The following is a 20,168-nucleotide window of genomic DNA, read 5'->3' on the forward strand; positions in this document are numbered from 1 at the left end:
TTAGATTTTTCGTGTGAGCGCTTTTCTGCAAAAGAAAGAAAGAAAGAGAAAAAAAAAAAAAAGAAAGAAGGAAAGAAAGCGCTCTGCAAAGAAAGAAAGAAGAGAGAAAAAAAAGAAGGAAAGGAAAAGAAGAAAGAAAAGAAAGAAAAGAAAGAAAGAAAGAAAGAAAGAAAAAGACATAAATAAGGAAATAACAAATGAATAGAGAGAGATGAGGTGGCTGCCCAGCGCTAGGTTTAAAGCGCGCAAGCTCCTTCAAGTGTCGTGATGGAGAGTAATCACGCTATACGTTGGTGCACGGCAGGCTAACGCATGTGTAACCCGGAGCCAAGTCGTCTCATCGACCGTTGTTCCGCTACTCCTAAGTGATGACCGTGGGCGTAGACGACCTTTTCATCCGTTGAGCCACGCTCGTTGCCGCGTGGGCAGAGCAAGTATCCCTTGCCCCTTTGAGCATAGGAAAGAGTTAAAGGGCTCGGCGTGCTCTGTGGTAGCGACGCCTAGCGCAAAGAGCTTGTCGCCCTTTCACGTGCGATTCCTCCTCCCACGTGAGCGCGAGTAGATACATTCGACATTTTGGGGTATAGAACGCGAACCTTCTTCACGCGTGTCCGTGTGTTGCTATCTTTTTTCTTTCTTATTTGCTTTCTCGGTCTTCCCTCATTTTCCCTTTGTTTCCAGCGAGGAATGTCGCTTCGTCCTCGTCGTCGTTTATTAATTCCCCACGGGATTGCCTCGGTAAATTTTTGAACGCTCTATGCGTCGCGAGATGCGATGCCGCGCCGGCAAGGTTTCCCTGCACACAACGGCCGTGATGAAAGCACGCCGCGAGCGTGTGGATATAAAAGAGCTTCGGCAGGGCCTTTTTTTTTTCATGGACGAGGCAGCTATAGCGCACCACGGTGTCACCGCGAAACGCGCTGCGCTCCGCCTCGGCGTTTTTAAATTAGTATTCCCACGCTCACATGCAGGATAGCACGGAAGAACGTGGGGGAAAAAAGATAATAATAGCACCGAAGGGTAAGAAGGAGCGAAAGTGGACGAGTTGGAATCCGCGGCACGCACACATACGTGCACGCATGCGTAGGCGTGCTATTGACATTTCAGTAAAGCATACAGCGTTTCATCATTCCATTCACCGAAGCGAGGTGCGTCAGGGGCGCTAGTCTTTAATTTCGATGGCTTTTTTCTTTCTTTTTGCTTCAGGCTGGATGTCTTGGTTCGAGCAGTGAACGTGATTGAGCCGGCGTAGCGCTGTAGCTCGCGCTCTTTGTGCGTTTTTTTTTATTAGCAGGAACGAGCTTGTACTGCAGGTGAGTTTATTGAAGAGTAAGATGGCGGCCATGGTTTTCGGAGCTATACGTACAGGAACGCATGCAGCGCCCCGAGAGAATGGAGAATGTGGAATTTTTGTTCGCTGTATCGTGATCTATCATTTTCTATATGACACATTACGCATGGCTTCATAGAAGTAAAACTTGCTTTGGTGGAACACGACGTATATAGTTGTTCCCGTCTTTTTCATTCTTTTCTTTTGTTGTTGTTAACCGGGCTCTGAAACTCTGTGTGGTCACAGCATTGTTGGATAAGCACCGTTTCACTTGTTTCTGGGCTAATTCATCATCGCGTCAGTTCCTTTTCAATATTATGCGTTGCACCGCGTTTGAGACGTTAAATCCCACGAAGCAACGAGGACGGCGAGTACGTATGAATTGCGTGGCCTATATTCGTGCCCCGTCAAACGAAGGTACGCAATAGCGTGAAATGGCTATGCGTTGCGGCGACTTAGGTGTGTGAATAGGGCGTATGTGCTCGCTGTGTACAGGTATATTCAAAACAGTCAAAGTGGCTGACCTATACAATCGCGCACCTGCTCGCTTCTCGGGATATTCTTCCTTCTTCGTACTTCCCTCCGTAACAGGAGCAGCGACGAAGCATGCAAGGACGATAGCGCCCGTTCGACTCGTACGCAGACTTATCTTTCCATAAACAGCTTTATCAACGTGGGAACGCGTGCCCTCACGAACGGGCTAGCGTCAGCACCGCTTCGCACGCTCGCCTTCGGTCCTGCGCGGCACTACGCAGGGGCACGCGAGCAAAGGACGAGAGGAGAAGACGCACTTCGATCTTGCACACGTACCCTGAATCCCTACGCAGGGTGCGGTCGTGCTCCCCATCCCACCCCCACTTTCTTTTTTGTCCTCTCTGACACCCAGGGAGAATTGTGGCGTGGTCGATTTAGTGGGTCAATAGATGTCACCACGGCCACCACCAACGCCGCTGAAGGTGGCGGCGGTGCGATCGGGCCTCGTTGACTGGCCGCGATAAGCCGACCTCGGATGCCCTCCTCCTTTCCGTCACACGGCAACCGCGGGTCCCGGGGATGCTATTATCGCTTTGCTTGGCCGCAGAATCAGCAAGAGCAACCGCGAGGAGGGAGGGCATTCCTTCCGCGGTGGCGGCGATAATGGTTCGGCCTTTGATATCCTCCTCCGTTGGCCTGTCTTGGGTTCCGCAGCCAGCCTGCAGGTTCAGATACGGGCTCGCACTCGGGGCTTGTGGAAGGGACGTCAAGGCGAATGCTTCCGAGAAAGAAGAAAAATGGTAACAGGGGACATTAACTTCATTGAGCGGGCGCGTTATATAGCTCGAAGGAATATAGGAACCGCCGAACGGCATTTGCTTCGAGCAGGGGTGAATTCATTACGGGTTTCATGCCCCCCTTCCCTAATAGGATATTTGGCACGTTTGTTGGAGCGGTTCCAGGTGGCTTTTTCAGGGCTCGTATTAACAATAAGGAGCGCTCGCACGGCATGGTCATTAGCGAGCTCGGTTCGCGGGCTGTGGTTGTGTCCACGAGTGTGTGCGTGCGCGGCCGTGGACGCGTGTGTGCATTGCGTGCGAGGGCATACATTGTTGGCGCGTCCGTTACTGTTTGCATTGTTCGCGTCACACGTCGGAGCTCGGGTTTCCTTTCGCTTATGTGCGGTCAGCTGCTGGAAAGTGAGGTGTCTCGCTCGTAATTAGCGCCCTGTTTGCGAAGTAGTGGAACGTCGGCCACGTGAACTCGAATGTCGCGACATCCTACGGAGAAAGATTACGCAGCGTAAACAGAGCATTTTAACGAAAGGGTCAGTTGTTCAGTCGGCGGTACTGTGGGCAGGAAGGAGACCGAGGAGTGTGAAGGTGGGGGGTGCCAGGCACGTAGGCAAGGGGGGGGGGCCCGGGGGACCCGGGCCCCCCCCCGAAATTTTTCCATCCCTCTATATTCCCAGGGTACTTTTTTTGTTTTTGCCATGGAAAGATTGTCTTTCGAACAATTAGGCCTTGGGCCCCCCCCGAAAAAAAATCCTGGCTACGTGCCTGGGGGGTGCGATAAGCGGTGAAAGGATACGCGAAGTGTACACGGTAACGATGGGCAGCACAAGAACGGCACTCTCATTTAATGACATCGCAGACTGAAAAGCTGTCAGAAATGTGTAGTGCGGGCTTAAGCGGACACGTTGCTAGGGCGGCGCCAGAGGGGCGCACACGGGGGCACCGCGGCTATGGAAAGGCCTAAAACTATTTGCTGTATAAATGGGTAAAATAATATATCGATGAAAGTGTGACAGTGACTTTGGTGATGTTTGCCATGAGTCAGAGAGAACAGCAAAGCAGTTGGATGCACGTGATGCGCTTTGCAACCGACATTGTTGCCTTCTCGACAGCTAGCGTCGGCTTTTGTTGGCTCTCACGCTGCCATTTGCTGACCTGTTGAAGTGGGAACGAAATGGTCACAAGAACACGCCGGATTATGGAAGCTGGCTCAAAAACTATGTGTACCTTCTCTTTCTCTCGCTCTCTCCCCCATTTTTCTTTTTGAAATGTACCGAAAAAAATATTTCTGATGAGTTTTTCTTGCTCTTCTCTCGTTCTGAATCTGCGTGGTTCAAGTTTTAACTTCTTGTTCAATATGCACGCGCAAACGACGAGAACAGCGCTTGCAGCTGCAGCGTGGTTATGAGGGGGATGAAACATCGAGAAGTATACGACGAGCACAGCTAACCAAGGAGCCAAGACTCTCAACGAAGAGAAAGTGAAGGGGAGATGCGGTGGTGTTGGAAAAAGGCAGAGCGAGGGCGTGAGAACAACAGCAAAAAAAAAAAAAAAAAAGGTGGTGTTAAATGCTTTTGTTCTCGCGGGAAGGAAAAAAAAAAAAAAAACAAAGGCGGTCGTGCATGCTCTCGAGGCAGCTGGCACCGCGCCCACAACGCTACCTAGCCGGCCAACAGAAAATCCCAAGCTAAGCGTGCTCTAGTTCCAGTTGCACGTGCTTTGGTGGAAGGGTGAGAGGGGGAGAGGGAGGGGGGGAAGAAGAAGAAGAAAAAAGGCAAGAGTTGGGGGAAACATCCGAGGTGCCGCGGTGAAGGTGCCCAGCACGTTTCGCGGAGAACTTGGAAGGGAGCCGAGAAAAACGTGACGGGCTGCGGAGCTGAGGATAGAAAAGGCACGCCGTTGCTCGCTAGTGCGAAATGCGTGCGTCGAGAGTTTGCATGCCGAGGCTGGCATACATACGCGCCTCGGTGAAGGCGCGCGAAGACGAGGCAGTGAGAAATTGCCGGCGAAAAGAAATCTGAGATGAAGTTTGTGTCGTCGTTTCGTTTTTATCTTTACTTGTTATTGCGGAGAATGATAGAAGATTGGAGTCGCGTTCTTCTCGGGTCTCGTGCCGCGAAGTTCGTTGTCGTTGTGTAGACAATTCGTTTCCGAACGTGAATTGCCGCTTTCGCACCGAAGTCGCTCGTTTTAAAAGATTTTCGTAGGGAACGCTGGATCCATCTGTCATGACGAAATTACCACCTTTCTGTGGGTACTTGCATTCTACAGTTGTCAAGCATTCAGAATAAATAAAAAAAGAAGAGTTCTTGATGGGTCGGGTCGTTTTGAGTCCCAGCAGCTTTGATGTAACGCTGAACGACACACGGACACGAGAAGGCACATAAGGACAGCACACAGCACTTTGATATAGCGTTTAGCGCTGTATCAAAGCTGTTCAGATGATTCACTAACAAGCGCAAATTGCAACCCTTGCAAGCCCCAAGCTGCGAGAAAACAGCAAACTTCAAACACATGACAAGGGAACCAGTATGAGCTTGTTGGTTCACTGTAAACTGGTTTATAGCATAGGGCTTAAACAACGGAGGACAACAGATGAAGCAACAGACGAACACAAGCGCTAAATTTCAACAACGAAATTTCATTTCCAGGATAGGTCGTATCCGTCTGTTGCTTCATCTGTTGTCCTCGGTTGTTTAAGCCCTATGCTACAAACCAGTTCCCGCTGTGTCGTCGCTGCGCCGGCGTCATTAAAAGAGCGGTTGTGGCTCCGGGTCACGCTCGCTCGACGTCGAAGTGTGGCCGTGCCGGAAACGTGCGCCGATGCCGGAAGTGGTTCGCAAGCAGGAAATAGATGTAGAAATAGAAAGGGTTGTGTATTGAAAGTAGATAGTATCGTCGGATAAGAATACTAAGCCTACGCGCTCACTCTTGCAAAGAGCGAGATAAAGAAAAACTCTAAGAGGAGGACGGCAGAAGAAAAATGAAGAAGAAATGACAATGAACATGATTGATATCTTCATTTTGTTTCTTGCATCTTTAGCGACAAATATTTGAGGCCTGCTTGTCGTCTTGATTTCACTCTTGGTTATCTTGTATTATGCACCTTGCTCTCTGAATGTCATCTTGTATTGGTTGGAGTTAATATGAAATTAAATCATATGGACATTGACCATATAGAGACTCGGCACAGGACATACGTTTTCTAGCGTGTACACATATATGAATTAACTCACCGTGGAAAGTCTCTTCAGTCGCTTGCGGAGTACCATGTTCGACACACTTGCCGGAGTTGTGAAACAGCACAATACAGCAGTGCAGTGCAACACGTATGTGAATTCGCTTACCCGAAGTGAATGGGCGTGCTCTTGAATCAATATATTCACGTCGAAGCAAGGGCGACGGACTAAACCGACATCAAACGAATTTGCGAAGCCGAACGTTTGCTTCAGCGTCGGATTGGGCTTCTTGGTACATCATGATGAAGGATAATGAAGTGCGCAGGAGCATGAGAAGTCCGCCACAGTGGTACAGTGGCGACGGTGTTCGGCTACTGACCCGAAAGTCGCGAGTTCGACCCCGAGCTGCGGCGGTCGCATTTCGATGGAGGTGAAATGCTAGAGGCCCGTGTACCGTGCGATGTGGGTGCACGTGAAAGAACACCACATGGTCGATATTTCCGGAGCCCTCCACTATTGCGCGCCTCATAACAGTGCCGTGGTTATGGCGCGTGAAACCCCATGTATGCATGGGGAGCGTATTGGGAGCGTATGTATGCGTGTACGCATTGAAAGCATTTGGAACGTGAGAAGAAACCAGGACAGAACGAGTGCTCTTTCCGTCCTGGTTTCTTCTCGTGCTTCTGCGCTGTTAACCCATATATGCCCAGTGTCGTACATATAGGACGCTTCTTTGATGCACTCTAACATCGCTATTTCATTAGCTGATGACTAGCGCCACCTACAGCACATCAAGCAGGCCTCATTCTCAACGTGTGCAAGCCTAGACATTGCTTGCTTTTCGTGCTGCCACGTGCCGACCGCTTTCTCCGGGCAAACGCGCGCTTTGTATGAAAGACGTCATGGAGAGGAAGAAGGTCAATCTCGGTGTGCACGTGAAATGTTTCAAGGCGCACCACACCCGCACATAGCACCCCTAATGCCCAGTGTCCTATATGTATAGAACGGCTTGAAAAACAGTGTGGCGTTTACCTGGCAGTAAATAAAGAACTTGTGCTTTATGTTGAGGGTAGAATTACACTTTTTGTGAATAAAAATATTTGTTTTGTAATTTTTTCTGAGTTTGGGCAAATATGGGCTAATCATCCCCCATTCTGAACGTTTCGTGACTTTTTACAGAGCAAGCGAATGACTAGCGATAATATACGTCCTGAAAGTATGTACTACTACATAACATTTGCTCGATCGAGGCCTGCATGTTGCTCGGCAAGAATAAACCTACGGCAGCCGAGCATATCCGCGAGCGATTATCAGAAACAGTGCACTGCGCTGTTTCAAAGTGATTGACAAAGGAGGAACTGCGGAGTGTTTGGACAATTCGTAATGATCTCCGAAAGCATGCTTGGCTGCTGACCGGAAAGACGTCGGCTCGATCCCGGCCGCACCGGTCGCATTTACGGAGCCCTCCACTTTACGGCGCACCTCATAATCGTATCGTGGTTTGGCACGTAAAATCCCAGCAATTACTATTATCTCCAAAAGCAAAATACACATCGTTTGAGCTCTGGTCGAAGCTTTGGATTGTCCATCCACACTGTTGGCGGTATCCTGCGAAAGAGTAGTTCCCTGTCGTGCGCCTTCAATGCAGTCACAGATGCAGTTGAAGGAGGCTATGGCGCGGCACCAATCGCCGTGAATAGCGTCACCCGCGCTTGCTGTTTACTGAGCATGCCAACGGGAAGGTAACCCTGCGATCATTTCAGTTCGATTTTTGCCCGAATACATAGAGTTTACTCGCTATAGCATCGCGGTGCCCGTCGAATAATTCCACTTTCCGATCTGGCTGCCCGAGGAGAGCTCTGTGCGCGTTTACGAGAAGGTTTAGCCCTTTCCGCGTATAGCAACGAATGTGCGAATATATCAGTTCGGAACCGGAATCGAACATCGGTATCCGTCACCAGCGCCGGCGAGCTGATGGCAGCATCGCCGGGTCAGCGGCTTCCTAAGCAAGCCCGTGCCACGCACTCGCCCCTCGCGCATCACGCACGTGAAAGGGGCCAGTGGCCGAAAACATCGCGCGCCGCCGGTCACCCGTTGTCCGTGAGCCACGGGTCCGTGCTTTTGTCCAGCAGGGTGAGGCCCGTATGCCGCCAAGCTAAAAGGCCGGCGCACGAATGGAGGAGGAGAAGCGCTGGGGTTGTAGCGCCGGAGGCGCATCGCGTGCGTGCGTGCGTGCGTGCTGGCGAGCGCGCGCCCCTACTTTTCGCTGCCCCGTGCCTCCCATCTGCCCGGGTCATCAGGCGCGGCCTGAGCGCGGCGCTGATCCATCTCGGGGGATTTGGCGGGCCCTCCCGTGCCGTCCCGACATGTTTATCATCGCGGACCAACGCCTCCTCTCTCTCTTCACTGAGCTTACCAAGCAGCGCCTGCGCCGGCAATCGCCGTGCTCTTACGGCATGCTGCTGTTGCTGCCGCCGGTGCTTCGGCGCTGCCGTCCCCGCGGACCTAGCAGCTCCTTCGCGCGCGCGCGCGTGTGTGTGTGTGTGTGTGTGTGTGTGTGTGTGTGTGTGTGTGTGTGTGTGTGTGTGTGTGTGTGTGTGTGTACGCAAGGATCGCTTGCATTGCCTGCGTATAGGAGGGCACGGGAAGGGGCGGTGCAAGAGACGTGCTCCGTAATACCTGCTTGCTGACTGGCTCTTTGCTGGCTTCCGAAGAAACTCGATTTTCAGAGTAGGGAGAGAGAGAGAGAGAGAGAGAGAGAGAGAGAGAGAGAGAGAGAGAGAGAGAGAGAGAGAGAGAGAGAGAGAGAGAAAAAGGCTGATTCTTGAGTTTGCGCTCGAGATTTAACGGCAAGGTTCGGGTGGGGAAGCGCAGAACTGTCACTGAAGTGCGCGAAAGCTCTCAAAAACCTTGTAGTGCTGAAGCCACGAACTACATTTCGTAGTTTAAAAAAGCGGGACGTTGCCTTTGAAAGATCGGCAAGTTTCGGATTTACGAAACGTTAAGAGGCGATGTTCCTTAATACGCTTTACTTTCAGCGTGTTCTTTTTGTTCTCTACTTCGTGTTGCTTAAGAAAAATCAATGCGAGCTGAAGCGACATTTCGCTTTTCGTCCGTCTTTCCTTCCTCCGCAGTATCATGACTGAATTGTTAACAAATGTCGCTATTGTGGGGGAGTCGTTGCACTGGAATAATGCAACGTTGTCAACATTGACATGTGTTTTCATCGTGTGCTAGTTCCCTCATATTTTGTGTTGTGCTCAGTCTTTAGGACAGTTTTGCTTGAAGGAACGCGAAGAAACCCAGCATCGCCACTGTTGCGTAACGTGGACGTGATGTTCTTTCGAAGTTCATGTTGGCAGGCATTGTATACGGCAATGCTATGGTCGGATCTTGTGTATAATGGCAGTGGCGCACACTTTGTAGCCTAAGGGCACATTAGTAGGCCGTGCAGGCACTGCTCCGCTTCTTTTGCTTCACCGGCCCGTACGCCTCTGATTGGAATGCCCTGCGGTCTCCTTTTACGGCCAAGCTGTCTATGGCTACGCTTTGACGAATCGTGCCCGCGGTCAAATGACGCGTATACCAACAGTTTTCGGTGCCCCTCGCCACCGCCGATGCCTTTTTTCACAAGTGCCTCTTTGCCTATGACGTAGAAATCGCGCTAGCGCTCTTGTCAGCATTTGCCTTTTGGTCTCACCATGGGACGGATGCTTGTTCGCTTGGAGGAAGAAGAGCGGGAATTGAAGGAGCGCCGACGCGCACACAAAGCGCGAGTGGGCACGAAGACGACGGTATGCCGCGGTCACAGAGCGTGCAGCCGCTGGCTTCTGTTTTACAGTAGTGTAAGGGCTTTGAATTTTTCTTTTTTAAGTTCTCACTCCCTCTCCCGTGTCGTCTATCCAACCCCCACTTCTCAATCTCGTTGCAGGGTAGCAAACGAAAACTGGCACCTGGTTAACCTCCCTGCCTTTCCTATTTCTATCTCTTTCTCTCATGTGGGGAAATATATAACGCAGGACACCGGGGGGGTCTAATGAAGCACGCAACCGTCTAGCTGTAATTCTTTCTCTGCTGTGTGCTGCGTTTTGACCGGGATAGTTCTGCGCAGTTTGCAACTCGAAGTGCATCGTGAACGAACTTTCCTGACAGTTTGGGCGCACCTTTCTGTGTCTGTGCAGAAGTACCGGTACCCGGAGGAAGTGGACCTCCCTCCCACGTCGTCGAGGCTCAAGGACGTAGACGGCTTGGGCACCAGCGTCGACCACTACTCTTCCAGCGCCGTCGAATCGCCTAGGAAGGTGAGCGGCCCGAACATGCGCCTTGCCTCTTCCTTGTTTGTTTGCTCGTTTCTTTGTTGTGGACGCTCAGAGCGGCTACGAGTCGCCGCTCGAAGGAGCTGTCGTTGCGTCTCAGCGCGATCACTCCCCCAGCACCGTTGAGAGCGCGATCGAGGCGTGTATACATACCTGTGTCTCTGTAGTCTTGGGAGAACCGGATCTGGAACTGTGCTGGAACACATAACGCTACTTGGCTTTTGGGTACTGTCGAGGTTGAGACAGCCTTTGAGCCAACGTCAGTGACTTTTCATCGTGACCTTTCCCCACGATCAGCACTTGGCGGAGTGTCTTAAAGGAGTACTGACACGATCTCGGGATACCGCAAAAGGGAACTTTTTCGTTTCCTCGGTACGCAGTGTCAACGCTCTCCACGCACCGGAGTCAGGAAACACGTATGAAATATTTTAGTTGGTGTGCTCGAGCTTAGAACACAAAGCACACAGGAACCACGAGGAGGCAGTCTCGAACAGCAAGGCGCGCTGGGCTCTGCTCAGCTCCGCATTAGAAGAAAACTGGGCCGTCCAGCGAGCCGGGGAAGCCGCCCGAGCCCAAGGGCTCACGGCCGATGCCTAGGCCGACGCTGAGGCCTTCCCCGATTGAACTTCGCAGGACTTTATAAACAAAGCTGTTTGATTAATGAATGCATTGACTTGAAGTTTTCGTCGCCCAGCATCTGCAAGCCAGCCCCACCGCAATGCACATTGCGATGACGAGTCAACACAGTTAGTTGGGTTTGCGAGCTCTACGTGCTGCATGCCGCCGAAGGCGCTGAAATCGCTGTCCGAGTCACTGGACGACAATTCACTGATCGTTGTTTACGTGAAACTTACAGCGGACGACAGATCAGCTGCTGCTACCTCACTTGTTGTCGTGCCCACGTGACTTAGACCTTCAGACTGTGTTGACCCGTCACTGTGAAGGCACGTTCACACCGAGTGCGGATCATGAAAGCAGAGAGGCAGATACGGAAAGCGGGCGCGGATTATCTGCAAAAGCGGAAAACCCGCGGCCGCTTTCCCGGATCGCTCCCGGACCGATTTTCTCCGCGCGGAAAAGTTGGCCGCTCTGGCCGCAGAAAATCAGGGCCCGAGACGCGCGCGCGCAGTATCGCGTAGTGCCACACGATCTATAGCGTCGGTCTGAACAGCCGCGCGCCGTCGCTGCCTCTCCGCTTTGAAAATCCGCTTGCCCGCTTGCGTACTCCGCTTTCCGTGTGAACGTGCCTTAATACCGCCGCTTCGATAGGGAAACCCAAAGCGGTTTTAAATGCGAAGCATTTCTTAGCGAACCTCTGACACTTTGAGCGTTTCTATCTACGTATCTATCTATCTATCTAGCCGCCTACGTCTGGGTTCTCTCATGATCGCCTCCTTAAGTTGGTGTAGACCAAAATTTGCATGGGAGGGTAAGAGGATTTGACGAATATGATTGCGGGTCATGACATGAATAACGTTAAAAGCCTGTCGCGTACGTCGTCAAACCCTTTCCACTAGACACGTGTGGCACATACCCGTTTACTATGGGCCGTGGTGTACGGGTATGCGCCACAGCTGATTGACAGTTTATATCTACCCAGGAAAGGCGAGAACAGACATTGGTAACTACTTAAATGCTAGAGCGTTAAGGAAAACCAACATCGGCAGCGCTGACTCAAAGAATGAAAAGAATGAAAATTAGGATCCCAGCAGGAATTGAACTCAAGCATTCTGCGTGGCAATCAGGTATTCTACCACTGAGCCACGGCAGGTCTATAAACTGGTTTGGAAAAACAGCCTACGCAGGCGTAATAACGGTGCAACGTCGGTTGTGGTTGTGGTGCTGGCTATCTAATTTTACAAGAAAGCAATAAACATTACATATGTACTTACGATACAGGCGTCATATCAGATTAACGTCTGTGGTTCCAGTGTTGGCTCAGCTTATATAGCAGTTTAATAAACATTACGTTTGTATTCCTATGATTCAGCAAGCTATATTGACGCATTGCTCGACCCCGGAGGAATACATTAACTCTTTCGTTACCGCATGAAAATGGCCATTTTTTATAGGTCGGAGGAAGAAATTTATTGCTAGTATAAATAATGCTCTAGGTAACATTGCAGCACACCAAATTGTGCATAATGAATTGCTCTTTATAGATAACACAAGTTTCAAAACAAAAAAGATGTTACAAAACTTATAAAAAATCTGAAATCTACCACTTTTGCAGGAACTTGAGAAAAACAGTACAAACAAAACACAATATCTACAAAAATATTACGAACAAACAAAATTCAAAATATACATTTTGAAGGGAAATGATCTAGGAATATTTTAAAAGAAAAATAAACAATCTGCATAAAGCCATTTTTCACACAGATCAAAAATACTGCAGACCAAAAACTGCTTCACCGCTCGTGCCATGCGGTGAAGCAGTTTCTGGTTTTCGTGAAGCACAGGTAGGCGCCACAGGTTTCACAAAGAACGTTCGTTTTTTTTTTTTTTTTCAACTTTGCGTTCCTCATAGCACTTGCGGCAGTTTTTCCTTTTCGGCATCTTTTTGAGGTGGTGCTGCACTTTTTTTGGCATACGTTGGCATCTTTTTCGGCATACGTCAGAAGGCCCAAGATATGCATCCAAGCATATTTGTTGGTATTTTCGCAGATGGTCCTGATGACCTCCGCTGTGAAAAACAGGAAAAAAAAAAAAATCACGCGCCGTCATGAAACGTTTTGCGCTGCTCCGGTGTGCCGGGCCGAGATGCGCGCCGGGCGGCCTTCTTGGTGAAAATTGAAGCTTTCTGGCTGCCGGCGGCAGCACATCCTGTCCAAGCGCTGTGCGTATCCTGCAGATAACCAGGACATCTCAAAGGTCGTGCACCGAGATCGGCAGATAAGCGCTTCCGACGGACGAGACCGCTCAAGGCCGAAAACGAAACTTATCGGTACACAGCTGAGGATGGCCCGGGCTGGCTCGAAGCATCGTCGCTGTCAGCGCTTGAAGATGAGCTGGTGTCGTCTTCGGACTCATAGCTCGACTCAGCTTCACTAAATTCGTGAGCGGGTTGAGCACGCTTTCGAGCGGAACGTTTTTCCCGCGACGCAGCCCCCCGGGTTGACGACGCCATTGGAGCGGCCGAGAGATTGCCGCGCGCGCCGACGCTAACGGCCGATGCGCCCCTCTCGCGTAGATAAAAGCGAGTTTTAGTATATCGGAAAACAGCAAACGCAAGGATTTAGCGTTAGCGTTAGCGTTGCGTGCTCCTAACTGCGCATGAGCAGAACGTAAACGTAGCCCGAGCTCCTACGCACGAACGCTATTTCTGGAATATAGCGTTCAACGCTAACGCACGCTAGAGATCCCGTACGTAGGGCAAGATGGCGGTGCCTGTTGAAGCGAGAACCGTCCACTTCGAATCTTTCTAGTCGTCGTCCTGCGTTATTAAACTCATTCATTGCCAAGTAATGTTCGTATTTGATTTAGATTTCAGTAATGAGGCGTACCGCCGATAAAATAGCTCCGTTTTTGAGATACAAAGTGGATTTGCGGTACAGAAGGCTTAACATAATTTGTTTACAAGGTGTGCTCATGTTTTCTGTTGCCGCGCAGAGATGGCGACGCTGTCTTCAGTCGCGTCTTTCCAAGATAGGCCACAAGTCAACCCAAGACACGTCAAGATTCGTTTCCCTTCATGTTTTTCGCGGCAGTGCATGAATCTGATGCGTGATGCATGCGCGTTTCACGAGCGAGGACGATCCTTAACCTCGAACGCGGCTTGTCGACAGAAACCTATGCGTTTCTGGTCGTGAGAACTCAACGCTTCTGCAAACGCGACATGGAGGCGCAACAACGGTTAATAGCGAGTTTTAGTATAGCGGGAAACGCTTACGTTAGCGTTAGCGTGCGTCTCAACGCTAACGCTAAAACGGAACGCGCTGCGTGTCCACTGGTGGTCTTTTAGTACAGCGGAAGGCATTCCCGCTAACGCTAACGCAAGCACATACAGCGCCATCTAGACATAAAATACTAAATGCACTGTAGAATCCACAAAAGCGCCACCAAGTCGAGCTGATCCAAAGTCGCCACTGTTGCGTCTCCATGTCGCGTTTGCAGAAGTGTTGAGTTCTGACACACTGGTTTCTGTCGACATGCCGCGTTCGAGAATTCTTCAAGACCCCTATTACTTGGCCTTTTTTAAGCTGGGACGCATCACGCGTCACATTCATACACTGCCGCGAAAGGCATGAAGGGAAACGACGCCTGACATGTATCTGCTTGATTTGTGGCCGTATCTTGGAAAGAGGCGACTATAGAGTCACTGTATATGCTACCTTTAGGTAGCAGAGTTGCGCATAGGTCCGGCTAGCAACCACAGCTATGCGGTGAAGTCGCACTTCGTTTTTGCAGGCGACATGCCTACCGTGTCGCCGATTAACCTGTCTGGCGTGTCGAAGACCGGCGATAAACATTGGCTGTCGATGGCTAGTGTTAATTCAGTTCGCTGCAGCGGCGGCGTCGAGAAATAAAAAAAATTGGCCCAAGCGGCAGCTTCTCCGCAATGCATGGTTGCTAGCGGCGTTGGAAGACAGATGCGCAACTCTGCTACCTAAAGGTAGCATATACAGTAACTCTAGGCGACTAAAGACAGCGACGCCATCTCTGCGCTGCTACAGAAAACGTGAGCGAACCTTGCAAACAAATCTTGCTAAGCCTTCTGCAGCGCAAATCCACTTTGTATCTCAAAAACGGAGCTATTTTATCGGCGGTACACGGTTGGCGAAGCCTCATTACTCAAATCTAAATCAAATACGAACATTATTAGGGAATGAATAAGTTTAATAATGCAGGACGACGGCTACAAAGATTCGAAGTGGACGGCTCTCGCTTCAACAGGCACCGCCATCTTGCCCTACGTACGGGATCTCTTGCGTGCGTTAGCGTTGAACGCTATATTCCAGAAATAGCGTTCGTACGTAAGAGCTCGGGCTACGTTTACGTTCTGCTCATGCGCAGTTAGGAGCACGCAACGCTAACGCTAACGCTAAATCCTTGCGTTTGCTGTTATCCGCTATACTAAAACTCGCTAATTTGGATCAGCTCGACTTAGTGGCGCTTTTGTGGATTCTACAGTGCATTTAGTGTTTTTATGTGCAGAAGGCGCCGCATGTGCTTGCGTTATCGTTAGCGGGAATGCCTTCCGCTATACTAAAAGACCACCCGTTGGCACGCAGCGAATTTCGTTTTAGCGTTAGCGTTGAGACGCACGCTAACGCTAATGTAAGCGTTTCCCGCTATACTAAAACTCTCTAAAGAGAAACTAAACCAAAACTGCTGCAAACTGGCTAAAAAGGCCATATCAACAAGTTAGAGACGCGACGGACCTTCAGAAACGAGCTGTATTTGAATAATAGCGAGTTTTAGTATAGCGGATAACGGCAAACGCAAGGATTTAGCGTTAGCGTTAGCGTTGCGTGCTCCTAACTGCGCATGAGCAGAACGTAAACGTAGCCCGAGCTCTTACGTACGAACGCTATTTCTGGAATATAGCGTTCAACGCTAACGCACGCAAGAGATCCCGTACGTCGGGCAAGATGGCGGTGCCTGTTGAAGCGAGAGCCGTCCACTTCGAATCTTTGTAGCCGTCGTCCTGCATTATTAAACTTATTCATTCCCTAATAATGTTCGTATTTGATTTAGATTTGAGTAATGAGGCTTCGCCAACCGTGTACCGCCGATAAAATAGCTCCATTTTTGAGATACAAAGTGGATTTGCGCTGCAGAAGGCTTAGCAGGATTTGTTTGCAAGGTTCGCTCATGTTTTCTGTAGCAGCGCAGAGATGGCGACGCTGTCTTTAGTCGCCTCCACGGTGTAAGAAAAATAATTTAGGTGTGGACACTCTCCGCCCGCCGCGAAGGAGAGCGCGTCCAGATAATGTTCGCCTTTAATACATGCGCCGGCCGCAGTTTCGTGGGGGGCGCTGCGACATGGGGGCCGAGAGGAGGAAAGAGGCGAACATTATGTGGACGCGCCGTCGGGCGGAGTGTCCACACCATAGGTGTGGACACTCTCCGCCCGCCGCGAAGGAGAGCGCGTCCAGATAATGTTCGCCTTTAATACATGCGCCGGCCGCAGTTTCGTGGGGGGCGCTGCGACATGGGGGCTTAAGAAACCTATTGCGACGAGGCGAACGCGCGTTTTTCTTCATTTTTTTTTTCACCTCATTGCATTTTTTCACGGCGAGTTTTCATACGGCCACGGTGTAAACGGCGCACCCGACGCACATAGCGTCCCTAACAGCGTTGCGTACGTAAAAGCGCGGCGTCTTGCTTAGAGCGCGTGAGCAGTCTTTCTGCTCGCTGACTTCTCACGTGCGCAACGCCGTTACGGACGCTACGCACGCAGCTCGTCTTCTATAGTACATGCGCCGGCCGCGGTTGCGTGGGAGGCGCTGCGACATGGGGGCCGAGAGGAGGAAAGAGGCGAACATTATGTGGACGCGCCGTCGGGCGGAGTGTCCACACCTAAATTATTTTTCTTACACCGTGGTCCACACCTAAATTATTTTTCTTACACCGTGGTCGCCTCTTTCCAAGATACGGCCATAAGTCAAGCAGATACATGTCAGGCGTCGTTTCCCTTCAGGCCTTTCGCGGCAGTGCATGAATGTGACGCGTGATGCATCCCAGCTTAAAAAGGCCAAGTAATAGGGGTCTTGAAGAATTCTCGAACGCGGCATGTCGACAGAAACCAATGTGTCAGAACTCAACACTTCTGCAAACGCGACTTCTGCAAACGCGACATGGAGACGCAACAGTGGTGATTTTGGATCAGCTCGACTTGGTGGCGCTTTTGTGGATTCTACAGTGCATTTAGTGTTTTTATGTCTAGATGGCGCCGTATGTGATTGCGTTAGCGTTAGCGGGAATGCCTTCCGCTGTACTAAAAGACCACCAGTTGACACGCAGCGCGTTCCGTTTTAGCGTTAGCGTTGAGACGCACGCTAACGCTAACGTAAGCGTTTCCCGCTATACTAAAACTCGCTAATATTGCGCAAACTCGGAAGCAAAGCTCGCTAGTGAGTAGCAGGTGTCGTTTTCATGTAATTATCACAGCCAAAATTTATTACCTCTCAAAACTGACGACACAATTTGATAATTGAGTTCTTAGGAACCGTTTGATGCCAAAATGTTGATAATAACGGAGCACAAACATGAGCTGCGCATTTTTTTTCCCGAGTGTGGCAGCCACGCCCCCTTTTCCAGTAACACATGCGCATTCGTTCGCGAAAAACTCCGTCAAAAATCGCAACGTCGTCAGAGCGGGAAAATTTAAACGGATTGCAGAAGAGCAGTCCCAGAACTAAACGCGAGATGCTGCAGCATGCACGAGAAAATTTTTTAACGCGTCGAAATCGGCAGCTTTTTTCGTCGATCACCGGTGATCGATTTGAATAGGCGTGGTAACGAAAGAGTTAACGAAAGTTACATATGATATCCACATCACCGCACCGTACAGTGCACTTCGTCCACCAGAACGACGCAGTGTCCTCTTCATTTCTTACGAAGCTGGGCGATGGCCTCATGCTGACCGAGGATGATGCCAGATTGATTGACAGCCGCTTTGTAGACTAGGCTACGTAGGGCACATACGCCCAGGTAATCTACGAATACGACAAACACCATCCACTGATGTTGGTCTACGTAGCACTATCCAGGCCTACAAGCCTCGACGGCCTATACCTCACCAACGCGAAGGGTGACTTCAAGTTCCGACATGTCGCCGGCACTATCGACAGACAATTTGTCGACGAAGTGGCCGAAGCATCGACGATTTCCAACAGCTGTACTATACCTCATACTTCACTACACATGAACCCCTCTTCTCCGCGATCACGACCGGATCCGATAACAAGTCATGACCAGCTGCTGGTGCTCACTGATCACGGTGATGATGCCCTTGTTCAAGAACTGTCAAGAACTTCTTGCACACATGCACACGGGTTCGTGAAACGTGCGCGCGTTCTCGGGACACGTATAAGCACTACATATCAGCTTACCGCTTCTGGTGTTGGTAATACTCACGCTGCCATTCGCAGCGTTACCCAACCGCAAACAACTGGATATATAACACATATGCGGCTCTTCAACATATATATGTGTGTGCGTATAAAATTTATACAAATCTTTAGCGTAAGTTTGTAACGTGTCGCTCAATAAAAAACCCCGTTACTCAGTAAAAAAGGTTACGCCACAGTCACCTTCCCGCCGCATGCTTCGCATAACATCGACTCCCGGTGTACGTGGGATCTGCCGAATTTTTTTGAGGTAGCTGTGTGAAAAATATATTCAACTAGTTACGAGGCACCAGGACACTCTACTATTTATAGTTCTCGACACCAGTGTCCTTATTTTGAGCAACAAAACGAGAATTTCTAGAATTCGTGTCACAACTCATTTAAGAGTTCGCGTACTTGACGCCCTTGATTTCGTTGCAGAGGCCGTCGTCTCCACAAGCATACTGCATTCCGCGTTCCACGCGTAGTGCACCATATCGGTCGTCATTTCGTCGGTATCTTCAAACTTTGTCGGATGACAACCTACCACATGCGCTGGATTAATGCCACTAAATTTTCTATAATTGGTTACAACGTCAGAAATAAGTAAAAGCTCCGCCCACAAACCCACGCGCGCTGCTGTTCACGTGTGCAACACGGTCGTCTGCTGGTTTCCGCTCCAACAGCAAGTGTTTTTTTTTTTCTCGGCTATTGTAAGCTACAGCACATATACGCTCATGATTAAGTAACCGATCGCTTCACTTTGAATGTTCCTGTAGAGAAAAGGACACACCGCCGTCCCCATGGTGAGCGCGTTGACCTTGACGAACTTGCGCTGTCGCTGATAAGGTTTCCTTGGCATGAACATTCCCACTGAAGACTCTTCGACAATGATCTCTTTAAGAGAACGGAAATTTGGGCAACTTGGTTTGCATTCATTTTAAAAACAGCGCAGCAAAACGATGACAGTATAGAAAGAAACAACGGGACGGGCGCTGACTCGCAACTGAAAAGTTTATTCGAAAAACAGATACTTAAGTACACAAAGACACGTGAAATTGACACCCGAAAACTAGAGTGAAGCCAAACAAAGCCAAGAGTAACTTTGATGCTTCCCAAAAATACGCGTCCTGTATACAGGTGTCACAGTACGATATGTAATATCGCAGTAATATTGCGTGGTACAAGCGTACATTGCCATCGGGCGTCACACCACGTCAATATCATAACGACTTGGTGGTTTTAAAGAGAGCCACCCATTACAAAAGGCACACACATTACTGCACGTATTCCCTTAAGACCACGTAATGGGTGCATCGCAGCTTCGAAAAAGGTTCTCGCGCATAATTGCTCCTGGTTTAAAGCATGCTACCCATTACATAAGGCACACACCTTATTGCGCGCATTCTGTTAAACACTCGTAGTGTTCGAAGTGCGCACTAGGGGCAGGATATTGCTATCTCGTTCAACTCTTAAAGGCGAAGCTTAAGCGTCCCCCAATTTTGTTGGTAACGGTTTTGCTTTTTGTTGTTATGATTATTATTATTACATTGTCTTTGCGGTTAGAGTGGATGGCGCTTCAACTGTGAACTCACTCAGAAGACCATGGAAGCAGCCTCTCTCTGCTATTCTAATCAAAGTTCGCGGACTGCCCGGTTAAGTTCTGGCTATGCTTGCGATATTTAATTAATGCTAAGTGGGCGGAGTCGTGGCGCTGACGAAAGCGTTCGCCACCCGCGTGTCCTTAATGATGTTTCTTCGCGGCCCATGGGATGGAGGCGGCACTGTAGTGCTAGAAGAGTGCCTCGAGTCGCGTGTACGCTTGTTGAAGTTTGCGGTTCTTTCAAGCAGCGAGTCTCTGCTGAGACGGCTGAAACTCCGAAGTCGCAGATTTATTTAAGTATGTTCTTTTTTGTAGTTAAAAAAAATCGATCTAGAGACCGTTTTTCTCGTTTGTGCCTCTCCTACTCACGGACCTGCGCATCGTTCAGCATAACGATCAAGTAATTTTTTTGTTT

General features: G+C 49.9%; 1 protein-coding gene across 1 annotated transcript in view; it reads left to right on the forward strand.

The window, feature by feature from the left end:
* The window catches only part of LOC119386147 (uncharacterized), a 44,236-nt gene extending 31,466 nt beyond the window's left edge, over positions 1-12,770 (forward strand). The window contains exons 2-3 of the mRNA XM_049414234.1: positions 9,959-10,113; positions 12,761-12,770. Coding sequence (XP_049270191.1) covers positions 9,959-10,113; positions 12,761-12,770 — 165 coding nt within the window. The remainder of the gene's footprint in view (positions 1-9,958; positions 10,114-12,760) is intronic.
* Positions 12,771-20,168: the final 7,398 nt, after the last annotated feature.

This window comes from Rhipicephalus sanguineus, chromosome 3 (assembly GCF_013339695.2).
Source record: "Rhipicephalus sanguineus isolate Rsan-2018 chromosome 3, BIME_Rsan_1.4, whole genome shotgun sequence".
Lineage (NCBI taxonomy): Eukaryota > Metazoa > Arthropoda > Arachnida > Ixodida > Ixodidae > Rhipicephalus > Rhipicephalus sanguineus.